The 23,760-nt window shown below is 41.0% G+C and overlaps 2 protein-coding genes across 3 annotated transcripts in view; one reads left to right on the top strand and one right to left on the bottom strand.

The window, feature by feature from the left end:
• Nucleotides 1-23,760, bottom strand: part of LOC145996066 (cytochrome P450 6j1-like) — a 260,095-nt gene that overhangs the window by 116,565 nt on the left and 119,770 nt on the right. The window lies entirely within an intron of this gene.
• LOC145996480 (cytochrome P450 6B5-like) lies at nucleotides 6,116-23,591 on the top strand. 2 transcript variants are annotated; one of them, XR_014442780.1, is made up of 6 exons: nucleotides 6,116-6,270; nucleotides 12,224-13,186; nucleotides 13,887-14,108; nucleotides 17,782-18,033; nucleotides 21,762-22,405; nucleotides 22,630-22,648. XR_014442780.1 is itself a non-coding variant. In XM_083132971.1 (5 exons), the coding sequence occupies exons 2-5, from the start codon at nucleotides 12,250-12,252 to the stop codon at nucleotides 21,932-21,934; spliced, it is 1,584 nt and encodes a 527-aa protein (XP_082989097.1). In that variant the 5' UTR covers nucleotides 6,116-6,270; nucleotides 12,224-12,249; the 3' UTR covers nucleotides 21,935-23,591. The 2 variants fall into 2 exon arrangements, 1 of the variants encoding a protein (XP_082989097.1); XM_083132971.1 differs by having other exon boundaries at nucleotides 21,762-23,591.

Here is a 23,760-nt window from a genome sequence, read left to right as displayed (position 1 = left end):
ACAAATAGAGGGAAAATAAAGAACGAAAGGAGATAGGGCGGAAAGAGAAATAAATTAGCAAGGAAAAGAGAGTGAGAAAAGTTAAGGTTAAAGGAAGACAGAAATGGGAAAGGGGAAGAGAGGGAAAAATTAAGCATCAAAGAAAAGAGGGAGAGACACATTATAAGAAGAAACGAGAGACAGGATCTCTCTCCACATCCAAGAGAGAGAAGGATATTAAGGCTGAGAGTGGGAAACAGGAAATTACGCAATTATAAACGAATGCAAGCCATAATAATACGTAAGCTTGTTGGGAAATATCGAGATCCACCTCCTTTGGCTTAGCCTGTGGGAATGCCAGCAAGGTTCAACAACCGCAATGCCTGTTGCAATACAACCGAGAGGGTCCTTCGATATAACAACAGCTTAGCTACGTTTCTGTCGCGTGCAAAGCGAGAAGACTACTATACCAGCGATCGCGAAATTTGGCGGCTTTACAGAGTTGCCGCATCGTTGCTGGAACTCTGTTTGGTTGTTTTAGCAGGTTTACGATCGTGTATGTTCCTCGTATACTTCATACAAAAATGACATTGCTGTATGTTGGAAAGATTGTCACTTGGAGTAGGCAACACTGCGTAGTGTATATTGACATATCCGCAGTGGCGAAGCGTGACATTTTTACGTAGTCATCGTAAGATTTCCGAAACGTCAGGGTCCATCTATCAACGGTGTGGGGGTGGGGGTTTACAATATATCTCTGCGTTAACTCCAATATCATTGCCAATTCAATGTACAAGGTAACCAAAAAAGTTCTTGCCGTTCTAGAGCAGTGATAAACAAAGAGCAATACAGTGGACGGTACGTACCTTTAGGTTTCGAAGTAATCTCCATCAGCATCCAACACCTCTTGCCAACGTTCCTGCAGATGCACAATACCCTGGTGATAAAACTCGGCGGGCTTGGATGCAAAGAAGTCCGTGAGTGCGTTCCGCAGGTCTCCCTCATTTGCGAAGGATCTCCCACGGAGGTGGTTGTCGAGGGAATGAAACAGGTAATAATCTGTTGGTGCAAGGTCCGGTGAATATGGTGGATGGCACAGTGTCAAGTTGCTGAAGGGTCTCCCGGGTCCTCTTTGCCACATGTGGCTTGGCATTGTCGTGCAGGAACAGCATACCCTTGCGATTCACCAATGCCGGCTCCTTCTGCCGCAATGCACGGTGCAGCCTTTGCAACTGCTGAGAGTAGAGGTCAGCAGTGATGGTCTGACCAGGTGGAAAGAGCTCGTAATGCACCACTTGCCGACAATTCCACCATACAGAGAGCATAACCTTTCGTGGGTGCAGAGGTGGTCTTGAGGTGTGAGGAACAGGGTCACGTGGCGACAACCAATATCTGGTACGCTTGGGAGTGTCATAGAGGACCCACCTTTTGTCACCAGTGAGCAAGCGATCAAATATGGGTGTGTTCAGGTGCCGAGTAAGCAAGGACAAACAGGCTGTCACTCGTTGTTCCCTGTTGCCTGCCGACAATGTGTGGGGTACCCACTTGCTTAACTTGTATGACTTTACTATCCCATGTAGGTGCAGTCTGACTGTTTCAGCGGAAACATGGAACCTTTCTGCAAGTTCATCACACGTTAGACCACTGTCCTCCTCGATGGCTGCTTTCAGGGCCTCGTCATCCAAAACATGTGGTCGTCCACTGCGAGGTTCATCCGAAGGGCTCACATCTCCCGAACGGAATTTCTGGAACCAATGCCTGGCAGTGCGTTAGTTCAGGGCATTCTCCCCAAACGCCTGACAAATGCGGCAGCTGACAGACCCACTTTAAAGTCATACAACAAACACACGCAAACAAGCTGCTTCGATACCTCCATTTCTCTTCGACACTGGACGAGCTATGACTGAGTCGATGGTCAGACAAACTGCCGATCGCTTCCCAGGCACGTGCGTAATTCCGTTTCCTCTCTGTGAGCGCATGATTAATGGGACGTCAAAAACGGCAAGACCGTTTTTGGTTACCTTGTAAAAGCTCATACCACAGATCTTAAGGATACAAAAAACACATAATTCTATCCCATGTGATGAGAATTATTTAATATGATCGAAACTGAAATGAAAACATCTCAATTGTCGCGTTTAAAGGTAAGAACTTTCATGGTCCGCCGTCAATTGTTGTTTTGATAATGAATAGCAGATTTCATATCGTTCAGTGTGTGCATTTCCTCTTAACAAGTGGAAATAGCAGACATTCGCAGTGGTGTGCCCTGTACTTTTTAGCAGTCATTCCTGAATTCCTCATTTTGCCATCCTTTGACGTTCTTTTTTTTGTAAGATTATTGAGCCTAAGCAGGGATTATGACCCCTCACCAACCCTTCCTTGATCACGCCACTGGACACTCCGAAGAATCTTGATGACTCCAGACCTAGACAAACCCTGCCGTGGCTGTAAGCATGAGGTTGGGGGCTGAAAAGAAGGCCTGTTATGAACAGACCTTCAAGAGTGGGGGAAAGAATTTGAATTGTTGGACTGCCTGTTCGGAAGCGTTCGGCCATGGTTCGGCTGTTCTCGGCACCGTCAAAGACGATGGATTCGCACCTCTTCTGCGATGAGCTGGGGCTTCTAACGCCATTGCCTTCAATGAGAAACTTGACGGGAGGGTTCGGCGCGAGGGTTAGTACTGGGGCATCATTTCATTCTCTCTCTCTCTATTTTTTGTTTGTTCTCTCTTTTCCTTTTGGACCTATTATGTTATTCTCCCTCTATTTGTTTTTATTTATTTGGTTTCGTTCTCCCTCTATCTGTCTTGCACCTATTTCGCTGATTCTCTCTCTCTCTCTCTCTCTACTTCTTTTTCTCTCATTCTCTCCCCGCCTACCCCCGAGGCAGAGTGGTTAGCACATCGCGGTACGACGCCAGGAGTCCTGGGTTCGAATCCTGGCTTGAGCATGTATGTTTGTGAGTGTCCATTCATCAATTTCATCATATCGTCACTCATCCCTATCTTCGCAAATTAGCCAAAAGTGGCACAAGAAGCGAAGTAAAATAAATCAAATCAATCAATTAAGCAATCTCTCAATCTTTGCACATAATATTCCAGCTCCTTCTTTGTTCAACTAATGCTCTCAACTTCTCTCTCTCTCTCTCTCTCACCCCTATTTCAACCCGTCTCATTGTTTCGTTTTCACTTATTTCTCACATTTTTTTATATTTCTCTATCTCTCTGTCTCCCTTGCATTTATTTATCTCATTAATTTTCTTCTGTCTATTTTCTCTCTTTCTCTCTTTCTCTTTATTTGTACCTATTTCTCATTCTATATTTCTTTTTCTCATATTCTTCTCCCCTTTGCATATATTGTTACCTTCCTACTGTTTTTTCTGTTCTCTGGTTCCCTCTTTATTTACTCCATTCTTCTATCTTTCGCTCATATCTCTCTCTCTCTCCCTCTCTCTCTCTCTCTCATCTCTTGCTCTTTTTAAGCCTGGTAGATGACGCTGAGTGGTTAGCACTTCGCGCTACGACACCAGGGGTCCCTGGTTCGAATCCCGGCCTTGGCACTCGTGTTCTTTGGGAGTGTCTTTTCATCATATCATCACTCATCCTCATCTTCGCGATTAGCCAAAAGTGGCAGAAAAGCGAAGTAAAATAAACAGAATCAATCAATAAACCTCGTAGCTGACAGCACTACTTTCTCATCTTTAAAGTGAACTACTTCTTTTGGGAGAGAATGAGTAGAAACGCATCTTAACTTTTCTTGAATCATCATGTGACCGCAACACATGTCAATTTCAGTTCACGAACTTACACAATAACTTTCTCTGCCTCTGACTCAACCTGTGGTGTTGTCATTCCTTATTTAATGAGTAAAAAAGTCAAGTGCCACAACCTACAATGCATTCCCTTTCCTGTCTGTCTTTTCCTATATCCGGAACAGTCTTCTTTGGCTGTCGCAAGAACCGTGCTGTTCAGCGTTGCCAACTTCTCGTCAAGAAAAAGCGCTATATAAACTTGAATTTACACTAAATGCTGCTAAATTGTACTACCTACTAGGATCTTTGATAAGTGTCATTTCTTAATGTATAAGCTCTACTAATTTGAACGTCAGATCTTTAAAATTATATAGAATGAAAACCACAAGTAATAATGACATATATTTCTTCTTATTTTGAAGAGCAAACAATGGCATTAAGTTTTGAACGTCGTTCAAATGTCCTCCTCTGCTTCGGTGGGTGGAATGGATTCTGATTGTCCAATTTTCCAGCAAGTCTGCACACATATTGAGCGGTATAGCCTCAATGGTTCGTTCGATGTTTCGTTTCAGGTCACGAACTGTGCGTGGCTGAGTCTCATTGACCTTAGATTTGACATAACCCCATAGAAAATAATCCAGGGAGGGGGTTTAGGTCACATGATCTTGGTGGCCAGTTCACATCACCCTTTCTGGACAGAACTCGTCCGGGGAACTTTTCCTGCAGTAATTCCATTGTTTGGCGAGCTGCGTGGCAAGTTGCACCGTCCTGTTGGAGAAACACATTGTTGATGTCAAGATTTGCCAGTTTAGGCCACAAAAAATCGCTCCCCATCGACCGTCACGTGATTTCCATGTTGGTCCTCCAAAAAATAAGGCCCGATCAGGCGATTGGCCCAAGGACCACACCACACAGTCACTTTCTTAGGATGAAGAGGTACGTCCAGAATCACTTGCGGATTTTCCATCTGCCCAAATCCTACAATTTTGTTTGTGAACGTAGCCATGGAGAAAGAAATGTGCTTCATCCGAAAAGATGATCTTACGGCCAAAATTTCGAATAATATCTATGCGTTGTTGCATTGTGTATCTCTCCATGATAACGTGCCACAGACTACTGCACACAGATCTCGTCATTCCAGTCAGTGTTGCCATAACACTCTTTCAAAGTTCTGACGTTCAAATTGGTAGACCCTATATAAGAGTAATTATGGATAATTTATTATTATTATTATTATTATTATTACAGCGTGTTCAGTGTTGCCAACCTTTTGATAAGAAAAAGTGTTCGGATAGTTGGGATTTCCATTTCATTCGAATATCCGGGAATTCGGATATCCGATAAAACGGTAAAACTATCCGGATAATACACAGAGTCCGATATCCGAATAATTAGATTAATCTGAATATCTTGATAATTCGGATATGCGGATATCAGAATATCTGTTATCCGGCGTGCCCCCCCCCCCCATGGAAAATGAAAGTCAACCAAAAACTATGTAGGCTATTTCACACATAAAATTTCATTTTAGCCACAATAATATGTGTCAATTATTGCATGGACACCATAAATTCAAATGTAAGTAATGTTTTTTTTTATGGAACATCACTATTTTTGGGGAAAATGTGCCTTGTTTCCCAACCCCCTGAAAAAGTACCTTCCTTGCCTCTCCCTGGAAAAAATCCTGCGGATGTCCATGCTACGTAAGTTCTACGGTTAATGTTATTTATTGAGCGATTATTGTAGTTTTAAGTTCAATGTATGCATCATCCACTTTTGGTGTTTTGAGCCTTATTGATAACGTTTATAGACCTACTATAGTTAAGTAATAATAGGATTTTTTTCCGTAAAATTAATTACAATGGTCCAACCAACAAGATGGGTTCAACACTGTACTTGAAAGAAGCTTGATAAATCTCCAAGACTACGAACAGCGCCCCCTTGTTCTATTTCTGTTTTGTTTGAAACATGTCCGCTGTTGAAATCGAAATAAGATCTGGACATGATTTTATTTTTAATTCCTCAAAATGTACCTTCTTTAGTTGCCGATCTACGTGGGGGAGTGGTTAGCATAGCAGGATGTTAAGGGTCCTGCGTTCGAATCCAGGCCTGAGTGTCCCTGTGTCTTTGTGAGTGTCCCTTCATCAATTCCATCATGTCATCACTCATCCTCATCGTCGCGATTAGCCAAACGTGGCAAGAAAGCGACGCTAGATAACAAAATTCAAATCATACCAAGCATTGTACTAGGTTTAGCACCATTATGCTACGGTTGGCAACACTGCTTGTGTTTGGCAATGCGGTTAACACAGTTCCCTACTTGTTCGAAGGCCGGCTGCACGAATTCATGATCCACGTTGCACACAGCTCTCGTATGGAGGCGAATGTCGCTCCAAGACATGCGAAACCGGTTTCTTGCGTTAACTCTGTGACATGTGTTGTACTGAGTCGAAATTCAGCGGGTTTTTGCAAACTTGCTTCCACTCCAAAAGGCTGTGTGTGTCTTAGTAATTAGCAGAAAGGTTTCGGTGAACTTATCAGGCAAGTCTGTCCGTTTGTTATTATTTTGATTTGATTTTGATACACTTGACCATCTGTACTCCCTGGAGGAAGTGAAATGTTTTGCATGGTTTATGAAGATTTTATTGTACGAGATCGTTTGCAGTTCATTTTTGCTCGCGGAAATGTGATACTGTGAAGTAGAGTACATCTGTTAACTTAGCGTGTTACTTTATCGTGTAGCAGAACCAGGGACTGCGGAAATGGGGGAGGGGGAGGGGCGAACCGTGCCACTGCCCAGAGCGGCAAATTTTGAGTGCGGCAAAATTGGAAGAGAAGAAAAAAATAAGCCTATTGAAAACGTGAAAGTTATAATATTATATTACAGTAAAACCTGTCTATCCCGGAACATGATGGTTCAGAGCAAAATTTTCCGTCTTAACATTTTTCCTTCTTATACAGGGTTGACTTTGAATACAGTATAGAGCGCTGCAGGAAATAATGGAAACACAGATTTACATTTCGCATTACTTATAATGTAGAGTACTAATGCATGTACATACATGAATAAAAATGCGATACAGTCTCAATAAGCATAGCAGAGATTACAATTATGTAACTACACAGCATGTTGGTACACTTTTTACAGTATTGTAAGAACGTACAGTACGTACTTATGTATCTTTTCGAACCCGGGACCCCTGGCGTCGTAGCGCAATGTGCATAGAGGGAAAGAGAAAGACTGAAAGATGGAATAAGAGAGGTGAAGAAATATTGAGATGAAAGTGAAGAAAAAGAAAGAAACAAAGAGAGATAACAAGAAAAATAGAAAGATGACGAAAGAACAGAGGAGAAATAGACAAAGAAAGGTGAAGAAAGAGGGTAAGAGATGATAGAAACAAACGGAATCATAACAGCTATGAGTATTGTAGCGCATTCTTTCATATCGACAATGTTACCGATAAGGTAGTGGGAACAGAGGCGTGTTCCACTTAACACTATTGCATTGTTTTCTTGCGAGCGAAAAAAATAAAGGAAGAAATTTCCGTCTTACTGAGAATAAAAACATCTCGTTGGTCTTTAAATGGTGTTCCGTTTCCGCCTTAAGCAGGTCATTTTCAGGTACAAAATCGGTCCGTTCTGGGGACCTTTTTTTCCGTATTTACAGGTTTCCTTCTTATAGAGGTTCCCGGATATGCAGTTTTTACTTATGTAACTTGGAAATTAATATATGCCAACCCACCGTTTTGAAGGAACATATCAGTAGTCTCACTTTAAAATCACTGAGTGAAAAAGCAGATTCGATGCCTTAACTCCGTTGAGATATCAAGTGGGAGATGTCTATGATGCGCTCCTTCAAATAAATGGCCACAATAAAACTGTCCATATGATCGCACATGTGGCTCAGTGTATTGCAAACCAGTTGTGTGGCTTTGCATTCCTTTGCTCTGTTATGACTGTTTACTCCACGTAATGTAATGAGCAAATGTCTTCAAAACATTAATCTACGATTTGTTAGATGCTGTTAGTTGACTTTTTGCAAACATACCAGCGCTTTGGAAAAGGCAGGAGTGATGAAATATTTCAAAATTTCTTAGACGCCACGTCAGCCTGGCAGGGCCTCCCTCCCTCCACTCGCGGAGGCGGCGGGAGGCGGCGACCTGTGAGTCCCGGTTGATGAGAAAGAATTGGCATCGAATTTAGATATAGATGATCCAAAGATAGGCAACACTGTACAGGGCCGAAATTAAAAGAAGAAGCAGTTTCAGTATGATGAAACGGTTGAAGATCTACAAAAATGGTACAAAGTTGAATTTTATGACCAGGTTCTAGACAATTACTTTAACTCTAACAGGAAGATTTGAGCAGCTTAAACATCATAGTGAATTTTCAATTTCCGTTATGATATTAGTAAGCATAAAAGACATGCCATCTGATCTTTTGTCTGAAAAGTGTCAAAAGCTTGCCGAAATGGTAACACATGAAGGCATAGGCGTAGCTATGGGGTGTGCCGGGTGTGCTTAGGCACACCCTAATGGGCTGCTTTATCAAAGAGAATTAAATACAGATATTTCAATAAGAGAGAACATAAGCGGCAGTTTGTAAGAAGTTGAAAATGTCATTACTTGGTACAAACGTGTGCATTATCTCTGATGAAACGGGTGTCTATATATTTTCGATTTTTTGATGTCATTGGAGAAGGAAGATATTTACTGCATTCTACTCTGTACTGCAGCGCTTTTCTTCTATACCTGTCACAAGCTGCACGTATGAGAGAGCTTTCTCCAAGCTTACCCAAGTTAAAACTAAATTAAGAGCAACTCAGAAGCAGGATAGATTGGAAGCCCTGCTCTTGCTATTTGTGGAACAGGAAAAGGCTTAGTCTATTGATGTAAATGAATTTATTGATGAGTTTAAGAACATTGTACCTTTTGACAGACGTCTCTTGTTATAGATTGCGTGTATTTTGATGTATTTGTTTGTAACATTTATGAACATTCTGTGTGTGTGTAATTTCTATGCAATTTGATTTTTTTCTACTACGTATATTTAGAAATTTTCAACACTGTCATTTAGTGAATTTATATTCCTTTACAAACATCAGTGCAGTTAAAGAGCCAAGTGATTCATATAGATATTGGTGTTTATTTTTACATTTTTTTCCCACTAGAACATCTAGGAATGGTAATCATTCTGTTCTATTTCCATATTAAATATTATGAATGTTGTTAAGGGACCATCGCCACGAAGATTATGACAAGACATTTCTTTGTTTGTATGTAACTATTAGTAACTTTACTTTCTGCTATTTGTGGTTTGTATTTTGCTTTTGGCTATTCACAGCATACTGGAAATTAACCCTAGCGTACTCGGAGAGGGGAGAGGAGAGTCTGTTAGGCCTCCCACCTGTTTTTCAATTTTTCAACTGTTTACATTTTATTTTAAAAAATGGAAATAAATTACATTCTTTCTTAGCGTGTTTCAGATATTTCTGTGGTGCGTTCATAAAATCGTAAAGGCAATTTACTAAGGAGGCAAAATTCACGTGGTGGGCCTATCAGGCAACCCCCCCTTTAAATGTGTGTTCCGACATGACACTACTAATGGTAATTGTTGTAATTATTATAATTACCATATAACTGCACCGTGGGCATTCCTTTTTCATGGGTGGGACAAGCGTACTACATTTTTTTATATTAAAGTAACTATTCTACTGATAGTTAAGCAACATTTTTCTAACAGTTTCTGTCCAATGAAATATGAAACTTAACACTGTTGATTAAACATAACTAACCTTCAAATATTTTCCCAGATTTATAGCTGTAAGTGAACAATTTTGTGTTGCGGGTGGGCAGACGAAACACTGCCTCTTCACTTAATAAGGAATTTTTTTTAGTTTCTGTCAAAGAGAGAAGGTAATTCGTAACGCAATGTTATAACTAGGGAACGGAACTTTATGTGCTAAAAAACACAGAAATATTTATTTTTTATGTGTCATAAATGTTGAAAATATGTGATAAAAACAGGAAAATATGTGACAAAAATAAAAACATTTGGTAACAAAAACAAACTATAACATGCATTTTAAACACCTGAAATTAGTTTCTAAATGATTACCTCTTAGCGAGCAATTTTTTGGAAGAGTTGCAGTGGATCACCATAGTTTTTTCCAAATTCTCCATTGTAAATCTGTGACGATTATCTCTAAAAAGCATCTTATATTGTGAGAAAGATCGCTCCACGTCACAAGAAACAATTCTTGCATATTTGAATCACGAAATGTCACTAACGCTTAAGTTTTCCAAAGCTTCCTCTTCCTCTACTTCACTTTCCAAAACACATGCAATTTGGCACAAAGTTTGAAAACCTTGTTTTTTCCCAAAAAATTCTGTACATTTAGACACTTAGATCCAGTGAGTTCTTGCAGTTTCGATTCTACTATACAGACTTTAACAATGGAAGCTGCCAAAGTGTTCGCGGACGATTCAAGCTTTCATATGGAATTAGAGAGAATGGACAGGTTTGTTGAGATGTATGCCAATTCAACTTTTACGGAGGGCTCCATCAACAGTTCTTGCAGAATTCTTCATTGTCGAGATCATTTACAACAGATACAATTTTTTCAAACTTCTGGGCATAACATCTGCATCCAACCAAGTGCCCCATCGCGTAACTACAGGTGTAGGGGGAAGGGGAACCTCAGGACATTTTTGTTTAAAATTGTCTATTCTTCTAGCCAACTTGATAAAAACTTTCTTGCCATTTGAAACCAGTTTATCGACATTGGGATAAAGAGCTCTTATCTTTTCACATATTCTATGCAACGCATGGGCCACACATTTAACGTGCACCATTTTGGGGTAGCTAACGGCAAGGCCTACTGCAGCTTTTTTCATGTAAGCTGTAGCATCTGTCACGAGGAGAAGAACATTGTCAAATGTTATGCCTTCCGGCCACAATAGCTGCATTGCTTCATTAAAAAGCCTTGCTATCATTACGTGTAGCCAGCCCCAGCTACTACTTACAGCTATTTTCTCCCAATAGGATCGTAGGCGAGGTGCCAGAAGTCTGCCAGCGAGGGTGTTCAAAGACAAAACAAACCTAGCACTCTCGATATGAAAGAGGTGCAGAGTAGCCTATAAACATTTTTCCTTCGAGGATTTCGAGGTGGATGAAGTCAATGAGCGATTTTATGTATTTAAAATGAAAATTCGCAAAATATGTATTTACATACGGAAAACTGGAAAATATGTGTTTTTATGTAAAATAAAATTTGCTGTGTTGACATATAAGGCTATAATCAGAATTTTGGCAAAAATGAGGGTCTGTATCTTATCGCAGAAAAAACATTTAATTACCTAAAGTTCCTTTCCCTAGTTATAACTGCGTTTGGATCGAACTAGAGACCTTTAGATTATCAATTGGGAGGTGGAGCTGTTCATCATTCATCTACCAGATGGTAATCACTCGCTTGGCCTAAATGTGAGATATGCAAGAGGTTACATTCAAAGTTATGGCAAAAGAACCTACATGTACAATAATTGGATTATGTACTCTCCATGACTGAACCGATATGGATTTGTCTAGAGAAGGATATTACTTGCCTTACAATTAGATGAAGGTTATTTCCACACTTGTCAGAATTCATTCTCGTCATGCCCCACTGTTCAGCAATCGTCCCCCACTTCCATTCTCTCTCACCATCCGCGACCTTTTCTCTGTCTCGTATCCTCGCCAACTGCCCTCACTCCCTCTCGATCCCAACGCTCATTCCACACCCGTCTCTCAAGCCAATAACCTAACGTTTGCCTAATTGCTTATTCCGCATTCCTTTCTCTGTTTCCTGCTATGCTAAGAATGACAGAAGACTTGTCATTTCTACCCAATACCTTGGGTACGATACGAATTGATCTTTGAATATTCTAGTGGAGTTGAAGGGGAAATGTGTCTGTTAAAGGAGAGATTAATTGTTGTTTTGTGCCACGGGTGGGACACAATACAAAACAAACGTAAATTAAAACGTTGAAATAAACGAACAATGTGTAAAATACCTTCTAACTTAATTATGTATAATAATTTAATTTTTATGTAAATTACAATTTTATATTGTTCAGTCACAAGATAGGATTAAGTTGGAGCATTCCATTTAATTTAAAATATTGAAATTCCGGGACACTTTGACACTACCTATATGAACAAAAGAATGTTGATGCAAGATTTATATATTTTAGGTTTAGTGAACTCGTGCACTAATTGTTGTTCCTTATTAACGATGGTAATTTTTGTAGTTATTATAATTATTGTATAATTATTATCGCATGCACAAGCTCCAATAATATAGTGAATCAATTCCAAAATAGTTTCTTGAGTTTTAGTGATTCCCTTTCCCCCCCAGGTAAGTATTTTTTCTTGTATGGCACGGGTAATCTAGGGTTAAATTAGAAGCTTCATACTGTATATATGAGTAAACTAATCGGGCCCTACTTTATTTCAGGGACAAATAACTAGGCGTAGGAAACAATGTTCTTCGACCTGAACTCTGTCGTTTATCTAGCAAGCTCAGCTTCCTTCATCATTGTTTCTATGTACTTCTACTTTACGTGGCACTATGACTACTGGAGAAAGAGAGGCTTGTTTCACATAAAGCCGAGATTGTTTTTCGGAAATGTCGGCAGTCTGATGACGGGGAAGTGTAGCGTTGGCGAACAATGTGAGAAGCTGTACAGCCGGACAGAAGGTCATGAGGTGGTGGGGTTGTACATTTTGAGGAAGCCCGCAGTGGGGATACGCGATCCTGACGCGATCAGGACAGTCCTGGTGAGGGACGGCGCTGAACACTTCGTGGACAATTCCTTCGCTCCTGATGACGACATCGAACCCTTGCTTCCTAGAATGTTGTTCTGGATGACCGGTGAAAAGTGGAGATTCTTCCGCGAGAACATCACGCCCCTTTTCACCATCGCTAAGGTGAAGAATATGATCCCTGGCATTGACGACTGCGGGAGGTTGCTGGTTGAAGTCCTGGACGAAACAGCCGCGAAGAACCAAGGGCGCGTCAATGCAGAGGACGGAATGAGATGGTTCACAGTCGCGTCGATAATCTTTGCTTCAGGCGGAATCAAGTGGACAAGAGACTCCGTTTTCCATAAGGACGTTCACAGGATCTCTTCCCGTATACTTTACCCAACTCTCCGCAGGATTTTGGGCTTTCTAGGTATTGCTGTGTGCCCACGGCTCATGAAGGCATTCAAATTAACTGTCATGGAAGCAGATATGTACAAGTTCTTTGAATCAACCTTCAACTACATTGTTGACTATCGTAAGGCCAACAATATAGTTGTGAACGACGCTCTGGATTCGTTACTGAAAATAAAAGAAGTAGCCACGAAGAAAAGAGACGACATTAGTGAAGAAAAAGGCATCAAGAGACTTCAGTCTATCGTCGATTCTAAAATAGGTAAGCATCAATACTTTATTTCATAATGTTATCACCAGGGGGCAGGTAATTATGCAATTACATGTTTGTCTCTGTTAGCAGTTTCAGACCAAGTCAGTAAAACTTCTGCTTCATGCTAAATAGTGCCTAAAATGTGAGTTATAAACCACATTCTTTACTCATAAGTACATATATTTGCATATTTCCTGCCATTTTCATATTTAACACATCTTCTTAGTTATTTTCAGACATATACTTTCAAATACACAAACACACAGCCTTATAAAATGAATATCCTTGACGTTTCTTTTAAGGTTAGAAAATAGGTCATAGCCGGATGAAGCAAGATCTGTCGAGTAGGGTGGATGATATATGCACTGAAACTCCAAATCCTTTAAAACAGCCAGTGTCTTCTCAGCTTTGTGAGGAAGAGCATTGCCTTGTAGAAACATAATACGACTCCACATTCTTCTTTGCTATGGTTCCTTCAATTACTTAAAACAAATGAAAGAAATAGTGTTATGATCCAAATTGGCACATTGCGCTATGAAATAACACTCTTTACAGGGAAAATGACAAAATTGCATGTATATTTTGGGTCGGAACGAGAACACTACTTGCGCAGAGGACTTGTTTTCGTTCACTTGCTCCACACATTCCCGGAACAGAGTGTACTGCTTAGTCTTCTGATTTCTTGCTTATCTTTTGTTTCCTTTTCTAGAACTGAACGAGCTAGATTTTCTCGGTATTGTGGCTTCAGTCCTCGTCGGTAGCTCGGAATCAGCCACAACTTCTCTCGCCTTCACCCTGTACGAGTTAGCAATGAACCCCGATTGTCAAGAGAGATTAAGGGAAGAGATACAGGACACGTTGTCAAGGCACAAGGGCGAAATTACCTACGAGTCACTTGCAGAGCTGACGTACATGGAGAAATGCATATGCGGTAAGTGTGACTTTTCTTTGTTTCAGAACTGGGCTGTACAAGGGGTGAACTTTCATGTAGTTCACCCAATTGTCAACGTCACTTCCACGTAGTACACCCTGTACTGCATTTTGCAGACGATCGAGGCTCTGGCGACTGGCCCTATGGCCAGTATAATTTTGTGTGTTGTCTCTATATGCGCTGAGTGCCTCTTCGCAGCCTTAGCTTTTAACCAGTCAGAATATTTTAATATTTTAGTTACAACACAACATTACAGTAATGTTTATTTTAGTTCTGTTAACCTAAGTCAGACTATTTTAGTCTTCCAACGTTACTGCTATGTTATTAGTTACATTTTAGTACAGGTAAGGGGCTGGACCCCGTATAGAGTGACGGGTGCAAAACAGTGCTGACGCATCCACAATTTTAAACTCAAATTCAAATCCTCAGGCCCCCCAAAATTTACGGGTTTATTAAAATTTACACGTTAGGGGACATGAGGAGCAAAGTATTGTAATAAGGGGTAATATTTGTAGTTTTGCAAACGTCAGTTAATTAACAAATTATCCTGGACGCTTTTTTATCGGATGGAAAACTTCTCGAGTCTCTTCCCCAAAAGTTAAGACCCAAGTTTGACTCAGCCCCTCAAAATTAGCCCCAGTTTTATTCTGCCCCGTTAAAATTAGGTCCAGTTTGATTCTGCCCCCTCAAAATTATTCCGTTTAATTCTGCCCCCTGAAAATTAGGCCCAGTTTAATTCTGCCCCCTCAAAATTAAGCCCCAAGTCTGATTCTGCCCTCTCAAAATTAGGCCCCAAGTATGATTCTGCCCCCTCAAAATTAGGCCCCAAGTATGATTCTGCCCCCTCAAAATTAGGTCCAGTTTGATTCTGCCCCCTCAAAATTAGGCCTAGTTTCATTCTGCCTCCTCAAAATTAGGCCCAGTTTTATTCTGCCTCCTCAAAATTAGGCCCCAAGTCTGATTCTGCCTCCTCAAAATTAGGCCCCAAGTATGATTCTGCCCCCTCAAAATTAGGTCTAGTTTGATTCTGCCCCATCAAAATTAGGCCTAGTTTAATTATGCCCCTCAAAATTAGGTCCAATTTGATTCTGCAACTCAAAATTAGGCCCCAAGTCTGATCTGCCCCCTCAAAATTATTCCCAGTTTAATTCTGCCCCCTGAAAATTAGGCCCAGTTTAATTCTGCCCCCTCAAAATTAAGCCCCAAGTCTGATTCTGCCCTCTCAAAATTAGGCCCCAAGTATGATTCTGCCCCCTCAAAATTAGGCCCCAAGTATGATTCTGCCCCCTCAAAATTAGGTCCAGTTTGATTCTGCCCCCTCAAAATTAGGCCTAGTTTCATTCTGCCTCCTCAAAATTAGGCCCAGTTTTATTCTGCCTCCTCAAAATTAGGCCCCAAGTCTGATTCTGCCCCCTCAAAATTAGGCCCCAAGTATGATTCTGCCCCCTCAAAATTAGGTCTAGTTTGATTCTGCCCCATCAAAATTAGGCCTAGTTTAATTATGCCCCTCAAAATTAGGCCCAGTTTAATTCTGCAACTCAAAATTAGGCCCCAAGTCTGATTCTGCCCTCTCAAAATTAGGCCCCAAGTATGATTCTGCCCCCTCAAAATTAGGCCCCAAGTATGATTCTACCCCCTCAAAATTAGGTCTAGTTTGATTCTGCCCCATCAAAATTAGGCCTAGTTTAATTATGCCCCTCAAAATTAGGTCCAATTTGATTCTGCAACTCAAAATTAGGCCCCAAGTCTGATCTGCCCCCTCAAAATTATTCCCAGTTTAATTCTGCCCCCTGAAAATTAGGCCCAGTTTAATTCTGCCCCCTCAAAATTAGGCCCCAAGTCTGATTCTGCCCTCTCAAAATTAGGCCCCAAGTATGATTCTGCCCCCTCAAAATTAGGTCTAGTTTGATTCTGCCCCATCAAAATTAGGCCTAGTTTAATTATGCCCCTCAAAATTAGGTCCAATTTGATTCTGCAACTCAAAATTAGGCCCCAAGTCTGATCTGCCCCCTCAAAATTATTCCCAGTTTAATTCTGCCCCCTGAAAATTAGGCCCAGTTTAATTCTGCCCCCTCAAAATTAGGCCCCAAGTCTGATTCTGCCCTCTCAAAATTAGGCCCCAAGTATGATTCTGCCCCCTCAAAATTAGGCCCCACTTATGAGTCTGCCCCCTCAAAATTAGGTCCAGTTTTATTCTGCCTCCTCAAAATTAGGCCCCAAGTCTGATTCTGCCTCCTCAAAATTAGGCCCCAAGTATGATTCTGCCCCCTCAAAATTAGGTCTAGTTTGATTCTGCCCCCTCAAAATTAGGCCTAGTTTGATTTTGCCCCTCAAAATTAGGCCCAGTTTAATTCTGCAACTCAAAATTAGGCCCCAAGTCTGATTCTTCCCCTCAAAATTAGGCCCAGTTTAATTCTGCCCCCTCAAAATTAGGCCCAGTTTTATTCTGCAACTCAAAATTAGGCCCCAAGTCTGATCTGCCCCCTCAAAATTATTCCCAGTTTAATTCTGCCCCCTCAAAATTAGGCCCAGTTTTATTCTGCAACTCAAAATTAGGCCCCAAGTCTGATCTGCCCCCTCAAAATTATTTCCAGTTTAATTCTGCCCCTCAAAATTTGGCTCAGTTTGATTCTGCCCCCTCAAAATTAGGCTCAGTTTAATTCTGCAATTCAAAATTAGGCCCCAAGTCTGATTCTACCACCTCAAAATTAGGCCCAGTTTAATTCTGCCTCTCAAAATTAGGCCCAGTTTGATTCTGCAACTCAAAATTAGGCCCCAAGTCTGATTCTGCGCCCTCCAAATTAAGTCCCAAGTTAAGCCCATGATGTGAATCACCAACCTTTATGGATTGAATGCTTCATTGTTAGCCAGGAAAAGACTTCAATAAACAACAATGCAATTTTGCAGTAACCTTGTTCAACAATCACTGAGTTGTGGAACTTGTCCTGGTTGACCTTGGCAGTTTTACTTTCAAAAAGAGTGAAGGAAAATAAAGTCTGACGTCTTCTCTATTAGTGTAATGCTATTCGCTTGCGGGAAACTGTCAGGAGAAAGAACAATTGGGTAGAAAATTACGTAACGAAAGAATACATCCGGTATTAGCTTCACTGCATTATATTTGACCTAGGACCTCTTCACATGGGGTTAAAGTATCAAGTGTTAGTGACGTACATGCATTCAAAGACCAAAATCATCTTTGTTTTCATTGCAAGTTGTGCTTATTTATAAAAAAAGTAATTATAAAAGCGTTTCTTCTACTATTGTGATGCTATTAATGTACAGGGTAATTTTAAAAGATCGTTCCAATTTTTCACTTCAAATTTTATTTGATTTCGTCAAAAATTGCGAGTGTTGAGAAATGTGGTTTTTGTTATGGCAGTACTGCAAGACGGATTCCATCACCGTGGTGCGAACGAATTTTCGGACAGGCAACAAAACTCTAAAATTTTGTTTTGAGGTGCACGCACTCGGTACTGCATCTGTGTCATCCGAGACATTATGTTCCTCTACTCGGCATCGAACCCAGGACCTCTTAAGGCAATAGCGTTGCTACAGGCCTAAGGCAGTACTAAGCCAACCATGATCTTGTGTCTAAACTTATTGCAAATCATAACAGTCATGTAAAATTGTAAAGAAAAACTTATTGAATCACCCTGTATATTTTCACTTTCAGAATCGCTACGGATGCACCCGATCGTGGAGTTCATATCCCGGACATGCACGAAGGACTACAAGATTCCCAACACCAGTGTAGATGTTAAGAAAGGAATGGATGCTTTTGTTTCAATCAGAGGGTTGCATTACGATCCCAAATACTATCCTGATCCAGAGAAATATGATCCTGGAAGGTTCGACGAGGAACAGAAGCGATCAAGACATCCGTGTGCCTATCTTCCATTTGGATTTGGACATAGGAAATGCATTGGTAAGTCTAGTGCCTGTATATTCAATACTTATTCCGGTTCATAAGTTTATATACATCTACTTGCGATTGCCACGAAACCCGATTATCCATTATCCGTATTTCAAATTATCCGATATTCATTTCGGATGCAATGGATAATCCGAATATTCAGATATTCCATCCGAGTACACACAGAACCCAAAACGTCTCAGTTGACACATACAGGGTGTCTCATAAGTAATAGCGCAAACTGCACAGGTGAAAGTACACGATAATAGAAGCAAAAAAGTCTCAGTAAACATGGGTCTGCAAACGAGCCGTTTTCGAGATAATCGCGAATGTGTGGTTACAAGCCGCCACTGACTTCATTGTTTGTAAACGTCATCCTAGTTGGTAAAATGCTAATAAAGTGTGCGAATGTGTAGTTAGAAGCCGTCATTGATTGCATTTTGTAAACACCGAATGCTTTACTCCTTGCGCATTCCGAGGTTTACTCTTTGTTTACAAAACAGAACATTTCCGAGAGGTGGCGTTGTAATCGTACTGTGGAAGTCACGTCAGTTGTGCTGTACTGCGTAGTGCAAATTGAACCTTACAGCAACAACTAGTACATTTTACCAACTAGGACGACGTTTACAAACAATGAAGTCAGTGGCGACTTGTAACCACACATTCGCGATTATCTCGAAAACGGCTCGTTTACAGACCCATGTTTACTGAGACTTTTTTGCTTCTGTTATCGTGTACTTTCACCTGTGTCAGTTTGCGCTATTACTTTTGAGACACCCTGTATATGTTGACTCCAATAACACATTAACATGCACAAACTGCAAATAATGCATTTTTTGGTATGTCAAAATGAACACAGTGTAACGACCCTGCTTGGTCGCCATTTAATTATTATTAGACCCTGTGTGGTCGCTATATTCTTTTTAATGTTATCAATTATAGTCATTTACATTGTTCAACGTGTTGTTTAGAATAGCAGAGTCCTGCGAGGCTCATTATTAATTGTATTGTCTGAATGCACACAGTTTTAGTTTATATTGTCACGTGCATCAAGTGATTTTCCCACTAGTGATTTCTCAATGTCAAAACCTTGATATTCCTCAGTACGAAGTTTGCAATATGTAAAAAAATGAGTTAGCAACGCGTACTTGTAGTTAAAATTTTCACCACCCATGCGCCACCGCGAGTATAAAACCCAGCGCAGCGAGACCGGAGCTCAGTTGGCTCCCTGATGTCAACAGGCAAACATCCAGGGTTAACTGGCCTCCCAGCCTGAGAACTAGAAGCCATCCCAGAAGGAAGGACGGAGAAAGAAGAAGAAGAACCTAGCAGCAACCTACCTACCTGGTCCGCTCGCTTAGGCTGGTAGGTGCCCAGGTTCTACAAGCCCGGCTTGTCTGGGAGCACCAGGACCTTCCTTTCTAACCTGCCGTCCCTTCATAGGAGACACCGGTTGGCTTGCCAATTCCCAGCTTACGCCCGGGGTGTCGCGGCATCCTTTAATCCTTTTACCCTGCGCCCGTTATTCGGGAGTACCGATTGGTTTCGGCCAATTCCCGGCTATGGTTGGGGTACTACGCACAACCTACTCTCTTTTACAGGGGAACCCGTGACGCCAGCGGCGACCAAGGCCCTAAATAAAATTAGGTCCCCATACTCCCCCTGGCGCCTCACAGCGAGGAATAAATTGGATGTTCCCTGCCCCCCCCTTATCTCTTCGAGACCAAAGGTGGTACATGTAAAAGAACATGCGTGGTACAGGTAAAAGAACGTGTGTGGTACAAGTATATGCACGCGCGTGGTAAGGGTTTCAGGTAAAGACACGTGTGTAAGTCTGCAAACGGACACCCTTGTGTTGAGACTATAATAAACATATATATTAAGCTGGTATAGTCTTTCCTTACACCCAGCAAGCCCTGAGATATTTCTGAGTCCACGGCTGACAAAAAGTTAGCGCATATGGGTAGACTTTTGCCGTCCTCCTAAGTGAAGTGTTTAGAGTGTGGTAATTGTGTGTAGGTGGGACGTTGCAACAGAAATGCATAAAATGGAACTTTCATCAACTAATGTTCCGTGTGATGCATTATAATGCATACATTTGGAAGAGAGTTGCAAATGTAACAAACTTACACATTTAGTTGTGTCAACTGATGCATTAAAAGATAAATTTTGTTGCATTTGAAATGATTATGTCCGATCTTCCCAAACGATGCATTTTTAGTGCATCACACGAAACATTAGTTGATGATGTATTTCTGTCTGCATTTTGACATACCAAAAAGTGCATCATTTGCAGTTTATACACGTTAATGTGTTATTGGTGTCAATTTACAAGTTTTGGATTCTCTGTGTATATAGATAATTCGGATACCCCTAAATCAGAATATCCGGTATCCGGTATCCAATGTCTTCCATATTTTCTCAATGAATGAATTATTTTATATATAATTAACTGTAGCTGCAATCGACGCCAGGGATTCCGGGTTCGAATCCCACCCTAGGCATGGATATTTTTCGTGAGTGTTCCTTCCTCAATTTAATCCTATAGTCACTCGTCCTCACAATTTCACGATTTCCTCTACTAACACGCGCTAACAGTACAGCCATGGCATCACGATATAAACATTTTAATTAAATTCCAGCCAAAAATTCAGCTCCAAAATTTCCCGCCGAAATTTTCCGCCAAAATGACAATTACAATAACAGTTACATTTATGCAGGTAATCTTGTGTAAAATCTTTATGGAAATGGAAAACTTCAGCAATTTTAGTAAAATAGTTCATATTTTTATATTAATTTCATGATAAAGGTTCCTAGTCATCCACATGTGCTATTTTTGCTTGATTTTTAAGTGCTTAAAACAACCATTTTTGTTTGGTTTTAGTTGTAAGTCCACTTTATGCACAGTCAGGCTAATCGGGACTGGGCCTACAGTTTAAAGTGGGATCCGAACCACTATGTGCCTCCACCGGGTATCGTAGCAGGGACCCCTTGATTACAAGGCGACGACGCTACCACTGCGCCATCGGGAGGCCCTTATAACAACAAGTGATTATTTCATTGTTTACAGAATTTTTGCGTGAATTTGAAATTGTGAGTGTAGGTCAACTACAGGGGCTCGAAATGCATCAAGGTCGATGCATTTTTGGTCCATCAATTGAAACAGTAAAAGGTAAAGATACCCCTGTGCATTTGCACACATGCCATGAAGGGTGATATGGAAGTACAGAGGTCCTCATATTCTTGATGTGATCGGCATCATGCCCGGCCGCCTTTACCCCCTACGGTTGTCCCCAGGTATCCATTGATACGAAGCTGGGTGGACGTCAAAGCAGGAACAGGAAATGACTGGAGAAATTCCTGGTGAAGATCACCTGCCCCAGGATTCGAGCCAGTTCAATTGAAACAGTTAAATGCATAATTTCGGTTCCTTTGAAATGATCGTGTCTCGTCTATTTTGAACAACTGATAAAGTTCCCTTTTGATGCACTAAAATTGCAGTTTATGTACAGTCACGTACCCTTCTGAGTTGTGATGATCTCATGGTTAATGGAGTTGTTACTACCCAGAAGTGTCCGTGACTGTGCTTTAATGTATTGCTGGAGTCAAAGAAGTTAGACTTTTTGTGCCAATTGACACATTTTGTGTTGTGTGTGCACTGTGCAGCCACTTGCTTTATTTACCATGCATTGTCTGATGCTACACAATGAACACTTAACTAGCTTTCCTTTCTTTTTAAGGTATGCAGCTAGTCATGCCACAGATGAAAATCGCCCTTGTTCATGTTTTGAGCAACTTCGATGTCCTACCGTGTAAGCAGACCCCTCCAGTTCCTTTGAAGACGAGTCCCAAGTGTCTCTTTGCGGCCCCGAAAGAACCAATCATCTTGAAGTTCGTCAAGAGGCAGAACTAATCATCTTGAAGTTCGTCAAGAGGTAGAACAAAGACAGAACTTATCATCTTGAAGTTCGTCAAGAGGTAGAACAAATCATCTTGAAGTTCGTCAAGAGGTAGAACAAATCATCTTGAAGTTCGTCCAGAGGTAGAACCAATCATCTTGAAGTTCGTCAAGAGGCAGAACAAATCATCTTGAAGTTCGTCAAGAGGTAGAATCAATCATCTTGAAGTTCGTCAAGAGGTAGAACCAATCATCTTGAAGTTCGTCAAGAGGCAGAACAAATCATCTTAAAGTTCGTCAAGAGGCAGAACCAATCATCTTGAAGTTCGTCAAGACGCAGAACCAATCATCTTGAAGTTCGTCAAGAGGCAGAACTAATCATCTTGAAGTTCGTCAAGAGGTAGAACAAAGACAGAACTTATCATCTTGAAGTTCGTCAAGAGGTAGAACAAAGACAGAACTTATCATCTTGAAGTTCGTCAAGAGGTAGAACAAATCATCTTGAAGTTCGTCAAGAGGTAGAACAAATCATCTTGAAGTTCGTCCAGAGGTAGAACCAATCATCTTGAAGTTCGTCAAGAGGCAGAACAAATCATCTTAAAGTTCGTCAAGAGGCAGAACCAATCATCTTGAAGTTCGTCAAGAGGTAGAATCAATCATCTTGAAGTTCGTCAAGAGGCAGAACAAATCATCTTGAAGTTCGTCAAGAGGCAGAACTAATCATCTTAAAGTTCGTCAAGAGGCAGAACCAATCATCTTGAAGTTCGTCAAGATGTAGAACCAATCATTTTGAAGTTCATCAAGAGGCAGAACAAATCATCTTGAAGTTCGTCAAGAGGCAGAACCAATCATCTTGAAGTTCGTCAAGAGGCAGAACCAATCATCTTGAAGTTCGTCAAGAGGTAGAATCAATCATCTTGAAGTTCGTCAAGAGGCAGAACAAATCATCTTGAAGTTCATCAAGATGTAGAACAAATCATCTTGAAGTTCGTCAAGAGGCAGAACCAATCATCTTGAAGTTCGTCAAGAGGCAGACCAATCATCTTGAAGTTCGTCAATAGGCAGAACCAACCGAACTCTGTAAACTCGTAAACATCACGTTCGAAAATGGAACAAACATAATTTTAATTTCAAATAGAGTTGATTGGAGTGAAGAGGGAATATACTCTGTCCCTGGAAAATCTGGAGCTAGCGAACGAACGAAAGCAAGTCTCTGCGCAAGTAGTGACTCGAGGGGGCACTACCAATGAACACGTTTGAGGGAACGGGCATGCATGGAGGGAATAAGCGACTCCCGTAACCAGCCTTTGCAGCAGCGTGTAGTGCATCCCTCCGCCAACTTGCTCTCTCCCTTTTTCTACCGTTGTGCGCGGCCTTGCTCCAGAGCTTCCCGGGATAGAGTATAGTTGCATTCAAGTTCTTCGAGTCCCAATCTGGGCATGGGTGCTCTTCATGAGTGCCATTAATTTCATCTAACCATTTTGCACACACATCCAACACACACAGTGCTCCACAAAATTTCTCGACGAGTCCGTCCTGTGCATTGAAAATTGTGAATATACCCTGCATCATCATCATGTTTCATCGCGGTGATTTCACAAAGCGGCAGAAAAGCGACATACAATAAGTAAAATTCACATACAAATACAAGCAGTTCGTTAGTACGCACCACAGCCATTAAAACATTTGTTCTAAGCATTTGTAATTTTCTACATTGTAAATATATGAACTTTTTAAATGATGGAGTTGAATATTTATTTTACTCGAGTTATTAGGCACTGGGGCTAGTTGTTGCGTCATAGGTAACACGTGACTGCCGCCATCTTGCAGCCCCTTCTTTA

Source organism: Lepisma saccharinum, chromosome 12 (assembly GCF_977018435.1).
Source record: "Lepisma saccharinum chromosome 12, izLepSacc3.1, whole genome shotgun sequence".
Lineage (NCBI taxonomy): Eukaryota > Metazoa > Arthropoda > Insecta > Zygentoma > Lepismatidae > Lepisma > Lepisma saccharinum.
The sequence above is the reverse complement of the archived record's forward strand: the minus strand, read 5'-3'. Positions and strand labels throughout refer to the sequence as shown.

Bases quoted from the DNA above. Each gene is read 5' to 3' on its own strand.
- LOC145996480 (XM_083132971.1), top strand. From the start codon at position 12,250: ATGTTCTTCGACCTGAACTCTGTCGTTTATCTAGCAAGCTCAGCTTCC. The intron at 14,109-17,781 runs GTAAGTGTGACT...TTTCACTTTCAG, and splicing joins CATGGAGAAATGCATATGCG to AATCGCTACGGATGCACCCG. The intron at 18,034-21,761 runs GTAAGTCTAGTG...TTTCTTTTTAAG, and splicing joins TGGACATAGGAAATGCATTG to GTATGCAGCTAGTCATGCCA.